Consider the following 12,469-nt stretch of genomic DNA (forward strand, 5'->3'; position numbering starts at 1 on the left):
TCCTAAGGACCACAGAGTAGAAAGATGGAAAAACCCAGTCCCTGAATTCACCAACTCTTGATCGACCCACCTTGGAATTCCTGCAGAGATACTGTATTTTCCTTATGCTTTCAGCCATGTTGAGCTGGGATAACAGAAGAGAGTGTGCACGGATGATGGACATATTCTAATCCTTAATGTGATCCTGCTTACCTATAGTTACACATGTATGAAAATTCATAGAACTAGAAGAAACTCTAGGAAGTAAATATGGCATAATGTTAAGATTTTACAAACCTGGGTAGTCTATTCCTATGTATATGTTTGAACTATTTTACAATAATAAGAAAAAGACCAAAAAATAAAAAATAAAAAAAGAGGAGGAAGAGGAGCAGAGGAGGAAGAGGCATTGGAGGAAGCTTGCTTTGTTGTGATGGCTGGAGCTGCTGCAGCCATCTTACAGCCATGAAAGAAGTCAGTGTGAGAATAAATCTGAGACACTAGGTTAACAGAGCGGAGAGATGGAGAAATGGTAAATGTCTGCTAGCTGCTGAAACAGCCAGAACTTTAACCTGCCCTCCCTCTTTGGATTTCTCTGAGATAACGTGCTTATTGTTGAAGCCAATGTAAATTGGGGATTTCTGTTACTTGGGTTGAAAACATTGTCACTCATACAGAGTAGAGAGTCAGATCTGAAGCAGTGGGGCACCACCCTGGCCAGTGGCAGCACTGAAAAGGAGGCTGGAGGGTCACTGATGGACTCATCTGGATTTGGCTGGCCATGAACCACCAGAGGGAAACCTGGGGAGGTGGCTTATTCAGAAACTTGACAGTTGGTTTCAAGATTTCGTTTTTGTGGCAATGTAAGTCATAGTCACATGAGTTCCATCGTAATGCTCTTTTCCTGTCTGATACCCTCACAGATGCAACCCCTGTCTGGGCCAGGGGACTCAGAAATTTGGGGCAGCTCGAACTGCAAGTGTTCAAAACTATGTAAGATAATCTAATTTTGGGGGGGCCCTGGGTGGCTCAGTGGGTTAAGCGTCTGCCTTCAGCTCAGGTCATGATCCTGGGGTCCTGGGTTCAAGCCCGGCATGACATCGGGCTCCCTGCTCAGCGGGGAGCCTGCTTCTCCCTCTGCCCCTCCCCCTGTTCGTGCTTTCCTTCTCTCTCTCTCTCTCTCTCTCAAATAAATAAATAAATAAATAAAGTCTTTTTTAAAAATCTAATTTTTTGACAAATCATCCACCTATGTGCTTTGGCTGTTGCTTAGAGCCATCTTCCTTGTACAGACACAGACATCTAACTCGGGGGGCCCAGAAAAGTAGAGCTAGGGTGAGGACCCAGGGTGACAAGTCTTCCTGGGAGCTGCCCCAAGTAAGGGGAAGAAGTCTTGTCTCCATGAAAGGCGGTGTGACCTTGACAGGGACATAATGGCTCAGTTTCCTCAACTCCAAAATGGAGAATAATCACCCCTCCCTCTCATGCCTCCCTCGAGGGTTGTTTTTAGGCCTGGAGATAATATATGTAAAGCGTTTGGCACACAGTAGATGTTCTGTACGGGGCCACTGTTTTCATTCTTAAACAAGCCAGAAGGATTTTTGTTGTGGATGGGGGCAGGAAGGGAGAGCCTTTTAGAACCTGGCAAAGAGAAGGAAGAAAAACAAAACAAAAACTAAAAAACTCTGGTCTTACATCCTCCCTGCTCAGCGGGCTTCATTAGACTTTCATAAAATTAGAGTCGGGGACACGGGGCGCCAGGGGGCTGATGGGGACTCAGCAGGAGAGAAGCCGGCCTCCCCCTCCGCAGCCCCGCCCCTTCTCTCATCACCATGGAGACCGAGCTGGCTGCCCGGCGGGGTTCCCGCGCACCCAAGGCCTAAGGCTGCCGGCAAAGGGAAGGGCAGGGGCCGAGCAGAGTCTACGTCCTCCCCCCGCCCCCCCCCCGGAGGCGCTGAAGGACTCAGGCTGAAGCTCCCGGTGGTCTGGGGTCTGCGTTTGAGTGGCAGCTCTGCTAGCGGCTAGCTGCGTGACTGTAGGAAGAACATTTCCCCTCTCCAAGCCGCAGGTTCCACATCTGCCAAAGGAAGGGGTAAAAAGGAGCAAAAACAAAAGCTTGGTGAAGAAAACTGTGGGATGAGGAAACAATGATATATGGTGCTGGGGGAGAACAGTCACTACATACTGGTTACTGAAAAGGGGGAACTTCACAAAACTGTGATGCCATTTTTCTTTGCTAAAAAAACCCACACTCTATCTATGCTTACCAAAACTGGGGGAAGGGATACTCTAAAAAACACAAAACACCTCTGCTTGTCTCTAGAACCGGGGATCGCATGCAATTTTTATTCTCTTGGTTCTTTCTCACATTTTGGCTGATGAACATGGATTACTTTTAAAGTCAGAGAGACGTTAATAGCTACCATTTCTGTGCTTATTATGCGGGGGTGGGGGGGTGGGCATTGTACTTAAGTGCTTTACATGGCTTAAAGTCCTTTCTGTCTTCACAGAAATCCAAGGAGGGGGGGTACTCTGATTATCCCCACTTTACAGAAGAGGAAATTGAGTTTCAGAGAGGTTAAGGGGCTTGACCAAGGTCAAACCACCAGAGAGTGGTAGAGCTGAGATTTAAAACCACAGCTAAGATAATGGACTCCAAAATTCAAGCATTTAATTATTACCACTACTGTGTCTTAGGACAAGAAAATGCTAAAGGGCCTGTTATTTAAAATGTTTTACTATGGAAAATATCAAGGATATCAAAAGTGGAAAGAAAAATATAACTTCCAGTTATAAAGTGAATAAGTCCTTGGGATCTAATGTACAGCATGATAAATATAGTTAAGAATACTATATTGTAAACTTGGGATTTGCTAAGTGAGTAGATTAAGTGTCCTCCCCACCCCCCCCCAAAAATGATAGCTGTGTGAGGTGATGGATGTGTTAATTAGCTTGGTCATGGCAATCATCACGTTGTACACTGTAAATGTATACAATTTTATGTGTCCATTATACCTCAGTATGGGGAAAAAAAGAAAAATGTAATAAATCCTGATGTACCCACGACCCAGCTTCAATGAAGCTCTTAGGCGGAGGGATTTGGTGGGGGGGGCTCAGAGAGGGGCATGGGGATGCTTAGGGAGGAGAATGATGCCCAGAGCTAGAAGTCTCATCCTATTATATACACACATCCCACACACACATCCCACACACACATCCCACACATTGCACACATACCCCCCCCACCACTCCCATACACACACATCCCACACTCGACCCCCCCATACACACCACACACACACATACACGCACATAGACACACACACACGCGCACTCACACATACATGTGCACACACAGAGACACCCCCCCACACACACCGTGCCCCCCCAACTCCCAGGCTCCCCTTCTGGCAGCCTCTGGGGCTCCAGCAGTCCTCCCCCTCTCCCGCCCCCACCCAGTTTCCTTCCTCCTTTCTACATCCAACTGGCTTGCGTTTCCCCAGCCAGCTCCTTTATAGATCCCTGGCTCCCCTCCAAGGCCTCCAGGCTTTGGCAGCGTCGGAGAACGAAGACATGGCCAGAGAACCTGACAGCGCGCTGAGATGGGCAGCCCTATTGGTCCTCGCCACCCTGGGCACAGCTGTGATGGCGGCCACCAACCCCGGTGTCGTGGCCAGGATCACCCAGAAAGGCCTGGACTACGGTAATCAGATGACTTTCCTTCCCTCCTCTTCCACCCCTAAAGAGCACTTATTGAGCACCTGCTGTGTGCAGCCCTTTAAATCCAGTGCATAGCCTGCTCACTGCTCCTCAAAGGAGGCCTCTTACTCCCATCATATAGATGAAGAAACTGAGACCAGGTGAGTTGCCCAAGGTCACAGGGCTGCAAAGTGGCAGTGCTGGGATCAGAGTGCTGGTCTGGAGGACTCCAAGTCCAGCGCTTAGGCCCCCGAGGGTCCTCGCGGTCCCCTCCGTCTCTTTACCCAGTTGCCAACTCAGGCTTCTAGGCCCTTCTCTTCCCTCCAGAGCTGGTTCTCAGTCTTATCATTTGCCTTGAGATCCCTGGCTCAGTCTCCAGTGTGGGCAGAGCCCAGGCCCTGTGAGGCGGCTGAGTGATGAGGAAGGGGAGGATGAGGAGGGCCTTCTTCAAGGTCTCCCCCAGGGTAGGGGCTTGGCTCAGCCATACTGTGCACATGACCCATCTGGATGCCCCAGAGAGGCTCCCTCCAGGCCACTCACCCAGGCCCAGACCTAGGAAAGCTTGGCCTGGAACAGCCCCATGCTGACCCGCTCAGATCTGAGTCAGGCACTTTACACACCCCATCTCCTTGCATCTTTATGTCAACCCTGGGTGGGACATATTGTTAACTAGCAATAATTCACAGATGAGCAAATTGAAGCTTGGAGGAGGAACTGGGAAGTGGGTGGTCAGGAGGTGACCTCCAGTCTTGGATCATGTCCCCGCGTCGGGCTGCTTGATGTTGTCTCCAGGGGCGGAGAGCCAGCCACCGAGAAATCCGAGCAGGAAAAGGCAGAGAGAGCCTCATCAGCTGGTATACCACCGAGGGAGTCAGGACAGCACTAGGGGATGCTGGGCAGGCCACCTCTGAATCCCAGGGGGTGCAGACAGAAGGCTCCATGTGAGCTGGGAGACAAGAGGATGGGTAGCCTGAAGGCTTCCCGGGAGCAGAGGCCTGAGCTTGGCCTTTAAACCCAGCAATGTTCGTGTTCTGTCACAGCAGCCCCAATCTCCCCATGTGGCAGCCAGAGTGGGTCTCCTGAAATGCAGCACATCTGCTCACGTCCCTGCCCTCAGAAGATCACCTGACCCTTTGGCTGGCATTTGAGACCTTTCAAGACCTGGCCCCAGCTGACCCACAGGTTCTGGCCATCCCACATTTTCTTTCCCCTCCTCTCAGTGACTGTGTCTGCACTGTTTACTTTTGAATCCCCGGGAGACCTGTCCCAGTGCCTGGGCTCCGGGACCACAAGGCCTGGATTCAAACCCTGATCCATTCTTCATCAGCTGTGTGGCCACTTTCCCAAATTTCAGCTTCCTCCTCTGTGAATTGGGGGTGGTAACAGGACCTGCCTCCTGGGGTTACTGAGATTCAATAGCTTCATACATGTACAGAGCCCAAAACCGTGCCTGGCACACGTAAACGGTGGTGGTGGTGGTGGTGGTGATTTCCTCACTAGCTGTTGGAAGACACAAAGCCTGGGATCCCTCTTCTTACTACTTCCTCTTTCTCAAGTGACATGTTTGCCTTTACTTGTTCTTGGATGCTGCTAGCCACGTAATAACTGATGGCAGGATTCCTGACATTGGCATTCATTCATTCATTTATTCGTTCAACAAATATTAAGTGCCTTCCAATAGTAAGTGCCAATCACTGTGGTAAATGTAGGGGCCACTTTCATAAATAAAGCAGATGTTCCTGCTGCAAGCCTTAGAGGGCTGTATTGGGCAGTGGGGAGAGATAGTCACCACAAAGTCACATGAAGAGAGGTACACTTACCAACAGTAACGGGGGCTCTAAAGGAGATGCATTATGAGAATGATGACAAGGCGGATTGCTCTTGTCTGCTGGTTCAGAGCAGGTTCTTGGGGGAAGTGATGATAGAATGATAGAGCGGACGAGAAGTTGACAAGGTGAAGGTGGGAGGGGAGGGTCTTGTAGGTAGCAGGAATGGCCCAAGCAGAGGTTCGAGTCCTGGCAGAGTCACACACACACACACACACAAAAAAAAGGATGGCACAAGCAAAGATCCTGCGGAGAGTGAGGCCAAAAGTCAAAGAGATGAGGGCATAGCGCAAGGGAGGTGCAGAGACAGTGTTCCAGAAACACTCACAGGACACATGACTGGGTGTTTAAGGTGATATTTTAGACCAAGGATTGGCAAAAGGCAGCCCTCAGGCCAAATCTGTACCGCCATGTGTTTTTGTATGGCCTGTTGAACTAAGAATGGCATTTACATCTTACATTTTTAAATGGTTGAAAAAAAAAATCAAAAGAATAATATGTCATGACATGTGCAAGTTATATGAAATTCAGATTTCAGTGTCCCATCAATAAAGTTTTACTGGAACACAGCCACACCCATCCATTTACATATTGTCTGTGGTTGCTTTCCGGCAATCACAGCAGAGCGGAGTGGGTGTGACAAAGACAGTATGAGCCACAAAGCCAAAGATATTTGCTATCTGAGCCTTTACAGAAAGCCCTCACTGACCCCTGGTATGGACAGGGACAGGCGGAGCCTCTGACCATCACCCCTGTTCTCGCCCTTCAGCCTGCCAGCAAGGAGTGGCCGTGCTGCAGAAGGAGCTGGAGAAGATCAAGATCCCAGACTTCTCAGGAAGCTTCAAGATCAAATATCTCGGGAAAGGACGTTATAGCTTCTACAGGTGAGGCCTATGGAGCTCAATCCTTAGCGTACAGAACTTGTGGTGTCCTGGACCTACCTAAACCACAGAGCCCCAAACTCCTAAACTCAGAGAGGTTAAGGTCCACAAACTAGTGTTGACACCACCCCAAGGGGATATAATCCCCCAAGCTGAGTGTGGAGGAGGCCACAGAAGGTACTCACCATGACTCCCAAGGCAGGGGGAGTGAGTCATGAACCCCCAAACTCTGTGCTAGGCCCATATAACAGTAGGATTGGGAGGGGGCTGTTTTCAAGGACAGGAAGCCTCATCTAAAATGGCCCAAGCCAGAATTTATTGGCTCACATGTTTGAGACGTCTCTGGAATAGTCTGGCTTCAGGTTCAGCTGAGGTAAGCCCAAATGTCATTGGACCCTCTTTTTGCCTTGCCACTTTTCAGCATCTCTTTCCTTGGGAAGGTCCAGTTCTCAGGTAGGGTGTCCCCTCGAAGATGCAAGATGGCCACCAGCCTTTCCTCAGCACTGAAAATCCTGTGGAGGGAGAGCACTTTTCCCTTGCAATTCAAGCAAAACCCCTAAGATTCCCTGTGATTGTCCCATCTTTGGTTATGTACATATCCTTGAACCATTCACTGTGGCCAGGGGATACCCCCCACTAACTAGCTTGTGCCTGAGTCCTAAGCTCCACCCCGTGAAGGTGGAGGTGAAGTCAACTTTCTCTGGAGTGACAGAGAGTAGATATGAGGGAGGGTTCCCCCAAAGTAAAAAGGCAGCTCTAGTACCACGAGAAGGGGGTGTGGGTGGTGGGAAGAAAACCCATAAATGTCTTTTACAGAATTTTATACACCTATTCATTCAACAGATATTTTTGAGCACCTACTATATGTGTGTCACAGCAGGCTTTGCTATAACAGTGAACCGAGAGAGACACATTCCAGCCTTTTATAGAACTTGCAGCCAGTTGAGATTACATGTATTATCCTCATTGATCGTCACACTTCCTGCAAGATGGAGATTATTATGCTCATGTTACAAATGAGAAAACCGAGGCTCAGGATGATTAAGTGACATGCCCAGGGTCACCCAATAGTACCTTGAAGAACAGGATTCTAATGCAGATTTGTCTGACTTTAAAGCCTAGCTACTCTGCCCAAGGCCCACAGAGTTTCCAAGGCTGCTCTTATAGCTTCTGGGTTCTCCTGGAATGGATGCGGTGCAGCGTTGGGGGTGGGGGTGAGTCTGCACTAACCATTAATTGAGTCCTTGTGTGGACCCCCAGGAGGCTAATGGAGCGTTTCTTCTTCACAGCATGGTTATCCGTGGATTCCAGCTTCCCAGTTCCCAGATAAGACTAGTGCCCAATAAGGGCCTTGATCTCTCCATCAGAAACGCCAATGTGAAGATCAGTGGAAAATGGAAGGCCCGAAAGAAATTCCTGTGAGTTTCCAAGCTTGGGGTTTATTGAGTGTGTGGGGTGAGCTCTTGGTGATTATTGGAAGGGGTGAGAGCCAGGATCACAGGAATGCTCAATTTTTGCCTTACCCATCACCACTTGTCCCCACAGGGTTCCTGGGGGCATTTTTCATGTGTGAAGTTTCAACATAGCCTTGATTAATAGCTGAGGATTTGTCTACATCACAATGCAAGACACTGTCAAGAGTTGGTACATGTGGCTTAGGATGAAAGGCTAAGTGGGATCTTTCATTTACGCCTTTATCAGTTGGCTATTGCTGTGTAACAAAACACCCTCAACTCAGCCCCGGAAAACAACAATCATATATTATCACTTTGTATCTATGTGTCAGCTGGAGTTCTGCTGATCTGGGTTGGGCTCAGCTGAGGCAGCTCTGCTCCACATGTATCTCTTTCTCCTCCTCCTTAGACCAGTGCGCTAAGGAGCAAGCATATCCTTGGTGATGGCAGACGTGCAAACAGGGCAACTGGAAACACAGAGGTCCCCCTAAGGCCTAGACTCAGAACTGGCCTATGGTCAGTTCTACTCATATGCCATTAGCCAAAGTAAGTCGCGTGGCCAAGCCCAAAGTCAAGAGCCTGGAAATGCACACAGCTCCCCGCAAGATAGGCAAAGGGGTGAAACATTGAGGCAAATCATCCAGACTACAACTCTCAAGCTACATATTGGGTTCCCCACAAGGTGAGCCTGCCCTCTAGTGGTGGTGGCTCAGAATGACCGATCACTTCAGCGACTTCTTGGTGGGGAGTCCAGGGGCAAAATGGAGGGAGGAGAAGGCACTCTGGGGAGAGGGACAGGAATCTGCCCTCCTGTACAAGGACTGCAGGGTCTGTCCCTTCCCCACAATAAGAATCGCTTAGTTCTTCACATGGGCTCTTTTGCATCTATCATTTCACTCACTGAGGCGAAAAAATAACAGAACTTCATCATATTGGAGAGTTGATAAAATACATTTAGGTCCACTATCTTACCCAAACTTGTTTTATTCCTGAAGGAGAAGTTATCAACCCCATTTCACGAATGAGAGCATTAATTAATTAAAGTCCTGGACCCCCAAGCCCCCAGCTTTTTAGGGGCAAAGCCAGTGTTCCACCGCTAGCCAAGGGGCTAGGTGAAGCAACTGGACCTCAGAGCAGTTAAGACATCCAAAGCCACTCAGCAACGGCAGAGGCAGTGGGTAAGAGCAGCGTTCTGCCAGGCGGACTCGGACCCACACTTCACTCAGTGCTGTGTGACCTTGGGCAGGCTGCCTCCCCTCTCTGACCTCCATCTCAAATAGCAAAACCTACCTGCCAGCGCAAGCTTGCAGTTTGAATGGCAGTGGGGAAGAAAGTGCTTGCTCCAATTCTTTTGTCCGTGTTTCCCTTCAGCAAAACCAAGGGCAACTTTGACCTGGGTATGGAAGGCATCTCCATTTCGGCTGGTCTGGAGCTGGGCTTTGACCCCGCCTCAGGCCTCCCCACGGCCACCTGTTCCAGCTGCAGCAACCACATCGAAAGTGTCAGCGTGCGCATCTCAGGCGGCAAGCTGGGGTATGATCTCCTGGGACTGTGGGTGGGAGGAGGGACCTCAGGAAGCACCGTCCTATTCATCTCTGTATTCAGAAAACATGCCAAGTGCCCCCTCCTTGCCAGGTCTCGTACAGGGGCCTCAGGTGTAGGGGAGGGACAGGGTCCATGGACAGAGCAGACACCCTCCCTGCCTCAAGGAGTGGAGTCACTTGTTGATCCAACATTCATTCAACAGATTTTACTGAGCATATATGATGCCCCTGGCTCTGGGCTACCCGCTTTACGTGCACTAAAACTATACAGTCCTCACCACCAATCCATAGGCATGTATGCATCCACTCAACAAATGTCATCTAAGAATCTGTTGTGCACCAGGCTCGTGCTCAGGAAATAGCAGTGGCCAATTAAAATTCAGCAATAGCTAACAGTGGCATGTGTAGCATTCTTTTAAGCTTGTGAATTGTCTCAACCAATGAACACAATGAAGTTAGTCTATTATTACCCCCATTTTCAGAGGAGAAAACCAAGGCAGAGAGAGAATAGGAACTATCCTGAGTTTTCAAACCCAGTGAGTGTTGAAAAGGGATTCAGCCCAGAGCTATCTGGCCGCAGACTCTTAGCCACACAGCCCCTGTTCTCTTGAAGCTTCCTGCCCAGTGGGGAAGATAAACATTAATCAAATCATTGCACTGGTGAATGGCTCACAATGAATTACAAGAGGATATAAGAACTAAGAAAAAGAGGCACAAAGTGCTACGAAGACATAGAACAGGAGGATCTGACCTAGTCTGGAGGCTGGCGGGTTCTTCCTTGATGAAATGACGTTTGAATTGAAATGAAAAGAGTAAGTAGGAGTTCATTAGGTGGATGTTGGGGACAGGGGGTGTTTTAAACAGCAGGAACTGCATGTGCAAATACCCTGTGGTGGGAAGCAGCACGGAACACAAGAGGGTACGGCAGAACAGTGTGTCTGGAGTGCCAAGAGGGAGAGCAGTGACGAGGAAACAGGCTGAGACAGGGCGCCTGGGGGGCTCAGTTGGTTGGGCGACTGCCTTCGGCTCAGGTCATGATCCTGGAGTCCCGGGATCGAGTCCCGCATCGGGCTCCCTGCTCGGCGGGGAGTCTGCTTCTCCCTCTGACCCTCCCCACCTCATGCTCTCTGTCTCTCATTCTCTCTGTCTCAAATAAATAAATAAAATCTTTGAAAAAAAAAAAAAAGAGGCTGAGACAGGGTGGGGGTCCAGCTATGCGCCAATTGAGGAAATAAACTCATAAACGAGTTACTGCACCCAGAGGGCCAAGTATCTAATGGGGGTGTATGTGTGCGCTTAAAGCCCAGGAACAAGGGTGCTTAGGCTATCTGGAAGGGGAGGAAGGCTTCCCACATGAGGCAGGCTCCCGAATGAAGCCCTGGGACACTTGGGAAGCCTCATACATGTCTCCACATGTCAATCTCCAGGTGGCTGATCCAACTCTTCCACAAAAAAATAGAGTCTTCGATCCGAAAGACCATGGCGAGCAAGGTAAGACGGGCTCAGAGCGGGCGGGGGGGGGGGGGGGAGGGGGGGTCCTCAGTGTATGCATCACTGGATTCTTCGGCTCTCACCCCAGAGGACTGGAAGTTGTCCTCACAGCTCTTTGAAACCACAGGTCCAACTTAGAAACCAGTCATGAGGTGTCCAGCAAGAGCCAAGAAAGGGTCCCAGCACACAGCCTCAGCGGACTCGCCCCACTCCTGCTAGACCACCCCTGCTCTTCCTTCCGCATTCCTCCCTTCAGGCAAACTGCCTTCTCCTGCCTCGCCCTGCCTCCGAAGCCTCTTCTCAAAGTCCTCTGGCCTCCTCCCCCATCTCTGCCACACCCCAAACCCCTCTCTGGGTGCTCCCTACCCGGAAGACAGGAGACGTGCAGTTGAGGAAGCTGGTAGGCTAGAGTGCCAGCAAACCACTCCCTAGGGCTGGGACTGGTACCAACCAGCATTCCCAGCCCTGCCCTCACCCTAAATCCACCCAGGCCAGCTTCTTCAGTTGAGAAAAAAGGGGCCATTCCTTGCGCTGGTTTTCCATGAATGAACCATTAGCTCCCAGGAATACCCTGAGCCTGCCTCACAGGCCAAGTGAGTCAAGGGCAATGGGGAGCCATTGAAGATTTTAGGCAAGGGGGTGACCTGGCCAGATCTCTGTTTTAGAGAAATTTCTGGGGTTGCCATGAGAATGACTGGAGGGGCCAAAAGATGGAGCAGGGCGTGTCAGGGAGACTGAGGAAGCTGTATGGTCTTCTGAATGCGAGCCACTGGGTTTCTAGGCAAAGGCAACAACGATGGGGGTAGGGAGACATCAGTCAAATCAGGTCATCGGTCTGAAGGCATTCTATCGAAGTCTTAAAACAAAAAAACAGTGCATGGTTGTCACAATGCATAATAACACAGTAGATTATAGAATGGGTTTTAGAGTCAGAATCTCTGGGTTTTAATTCTGGTCCCAGGGCCTAACTAGCTTTGTAGCTTTGTGCAAATATCAGAACCTCAGTTTCGCCATCTGCAAAATGGGGACGTTAATACCTCTGGCACCAAGCTGCCGGAAGGATTACTGAGGTAACGCAGGTGGTGTGCTCACCCTCCAGCCTGGCTAACCCATGGTTCAACTGTCTTTGCAATTAAGTAATAGTAACAGGGGAATGTTAGCATTTAGCACTGGAACTATTAAAACAGAGTATTTCTTGGTAACACCACAAGAGTGGCCCCCCAAAAGCAGCCAAACTAAAAAGTACGAATGTACTGCTGTCAGATAGCAATGGTGATGGGGAGAAGGTGCAAAGGGCTCTACGTACACGGGGTGGGCTCGGCACGACGCCAAGAACTCTACAAGGATCCCAGCACCTAATCCACACGCAATCCTTATGACCGGTGTTGGGGGGGAGAGTCATGATTTTCCCCAGTAAACTGAGGCACAGAGGGGGAAGTGATAGTACTGAGGTTCAAACCCAGGCCATCCCACCTCAGAGGTGAAGCTCTTAATCATAATAAGATATTCTTTAGAAGACAGTGCTGGCTTGAGTGGCTGGCTGAATGGATGGATGGATGGATGGATGGATGGATGGATGGATGGATGGATGGATG

At 49.7% G+C, this 12,469-nt stretch overlaps 1 protein-coding gene across 1 annotated transcript in view; it reads left to right on the top strand.

The window, feature by feature from the left end:
- Positions 1 to 3,492: 3,492 nt before the first annotated feature.
- The window catches only part of BPI (bactericidal permeability increasing protein), a 25,988-nt gene continuing 17,011 nt past the window's right edge, over positions 3,493 to 12,469 (top strand). Inside the window, exons 1-5 of the mRNA XM_035006301.1 lie at positions 3,493 to 3,682; positions 6,274 to 6,388; positions 7,675 to 7,803; positions 9,211 to 9,372; positions 10,811 to 10,874. Coding sequence (XP_034862192.1) covers positions 3,553 to 3,682; positions 6,274 to 6,388; positions 7,675 to 7,803; positions 9,211 to 9,372; positions 10,811 to 10,874 — 600 coding nt within the window. The 5' untranslated portion in view covers positions 3,493 to 3,552. The remainder of the gene's footprint in view (positions 3,683 to 6,273; positions 6,389 to 7,674; positions 7,804 to 9,210; positions 9,373 to 10,810; positions 10,875 to 12,469) is intronic.

This window comes from Mirounga leonina, unplaced genomic scaffold (assembly GCF_011800145.1).
Source record: "Mirounga leonina isolate KUSES-001 unplaced genomic scaffold, KU_Mleo_1.0 Mir_150, whole genome shotgun sequence".
Classification (NCBI taxonomy): Eukaryota; Metazoa; Chordata; class Mammalia; order Carnivora; family Phocidae; genus Mirounga; species Mirounga leonina.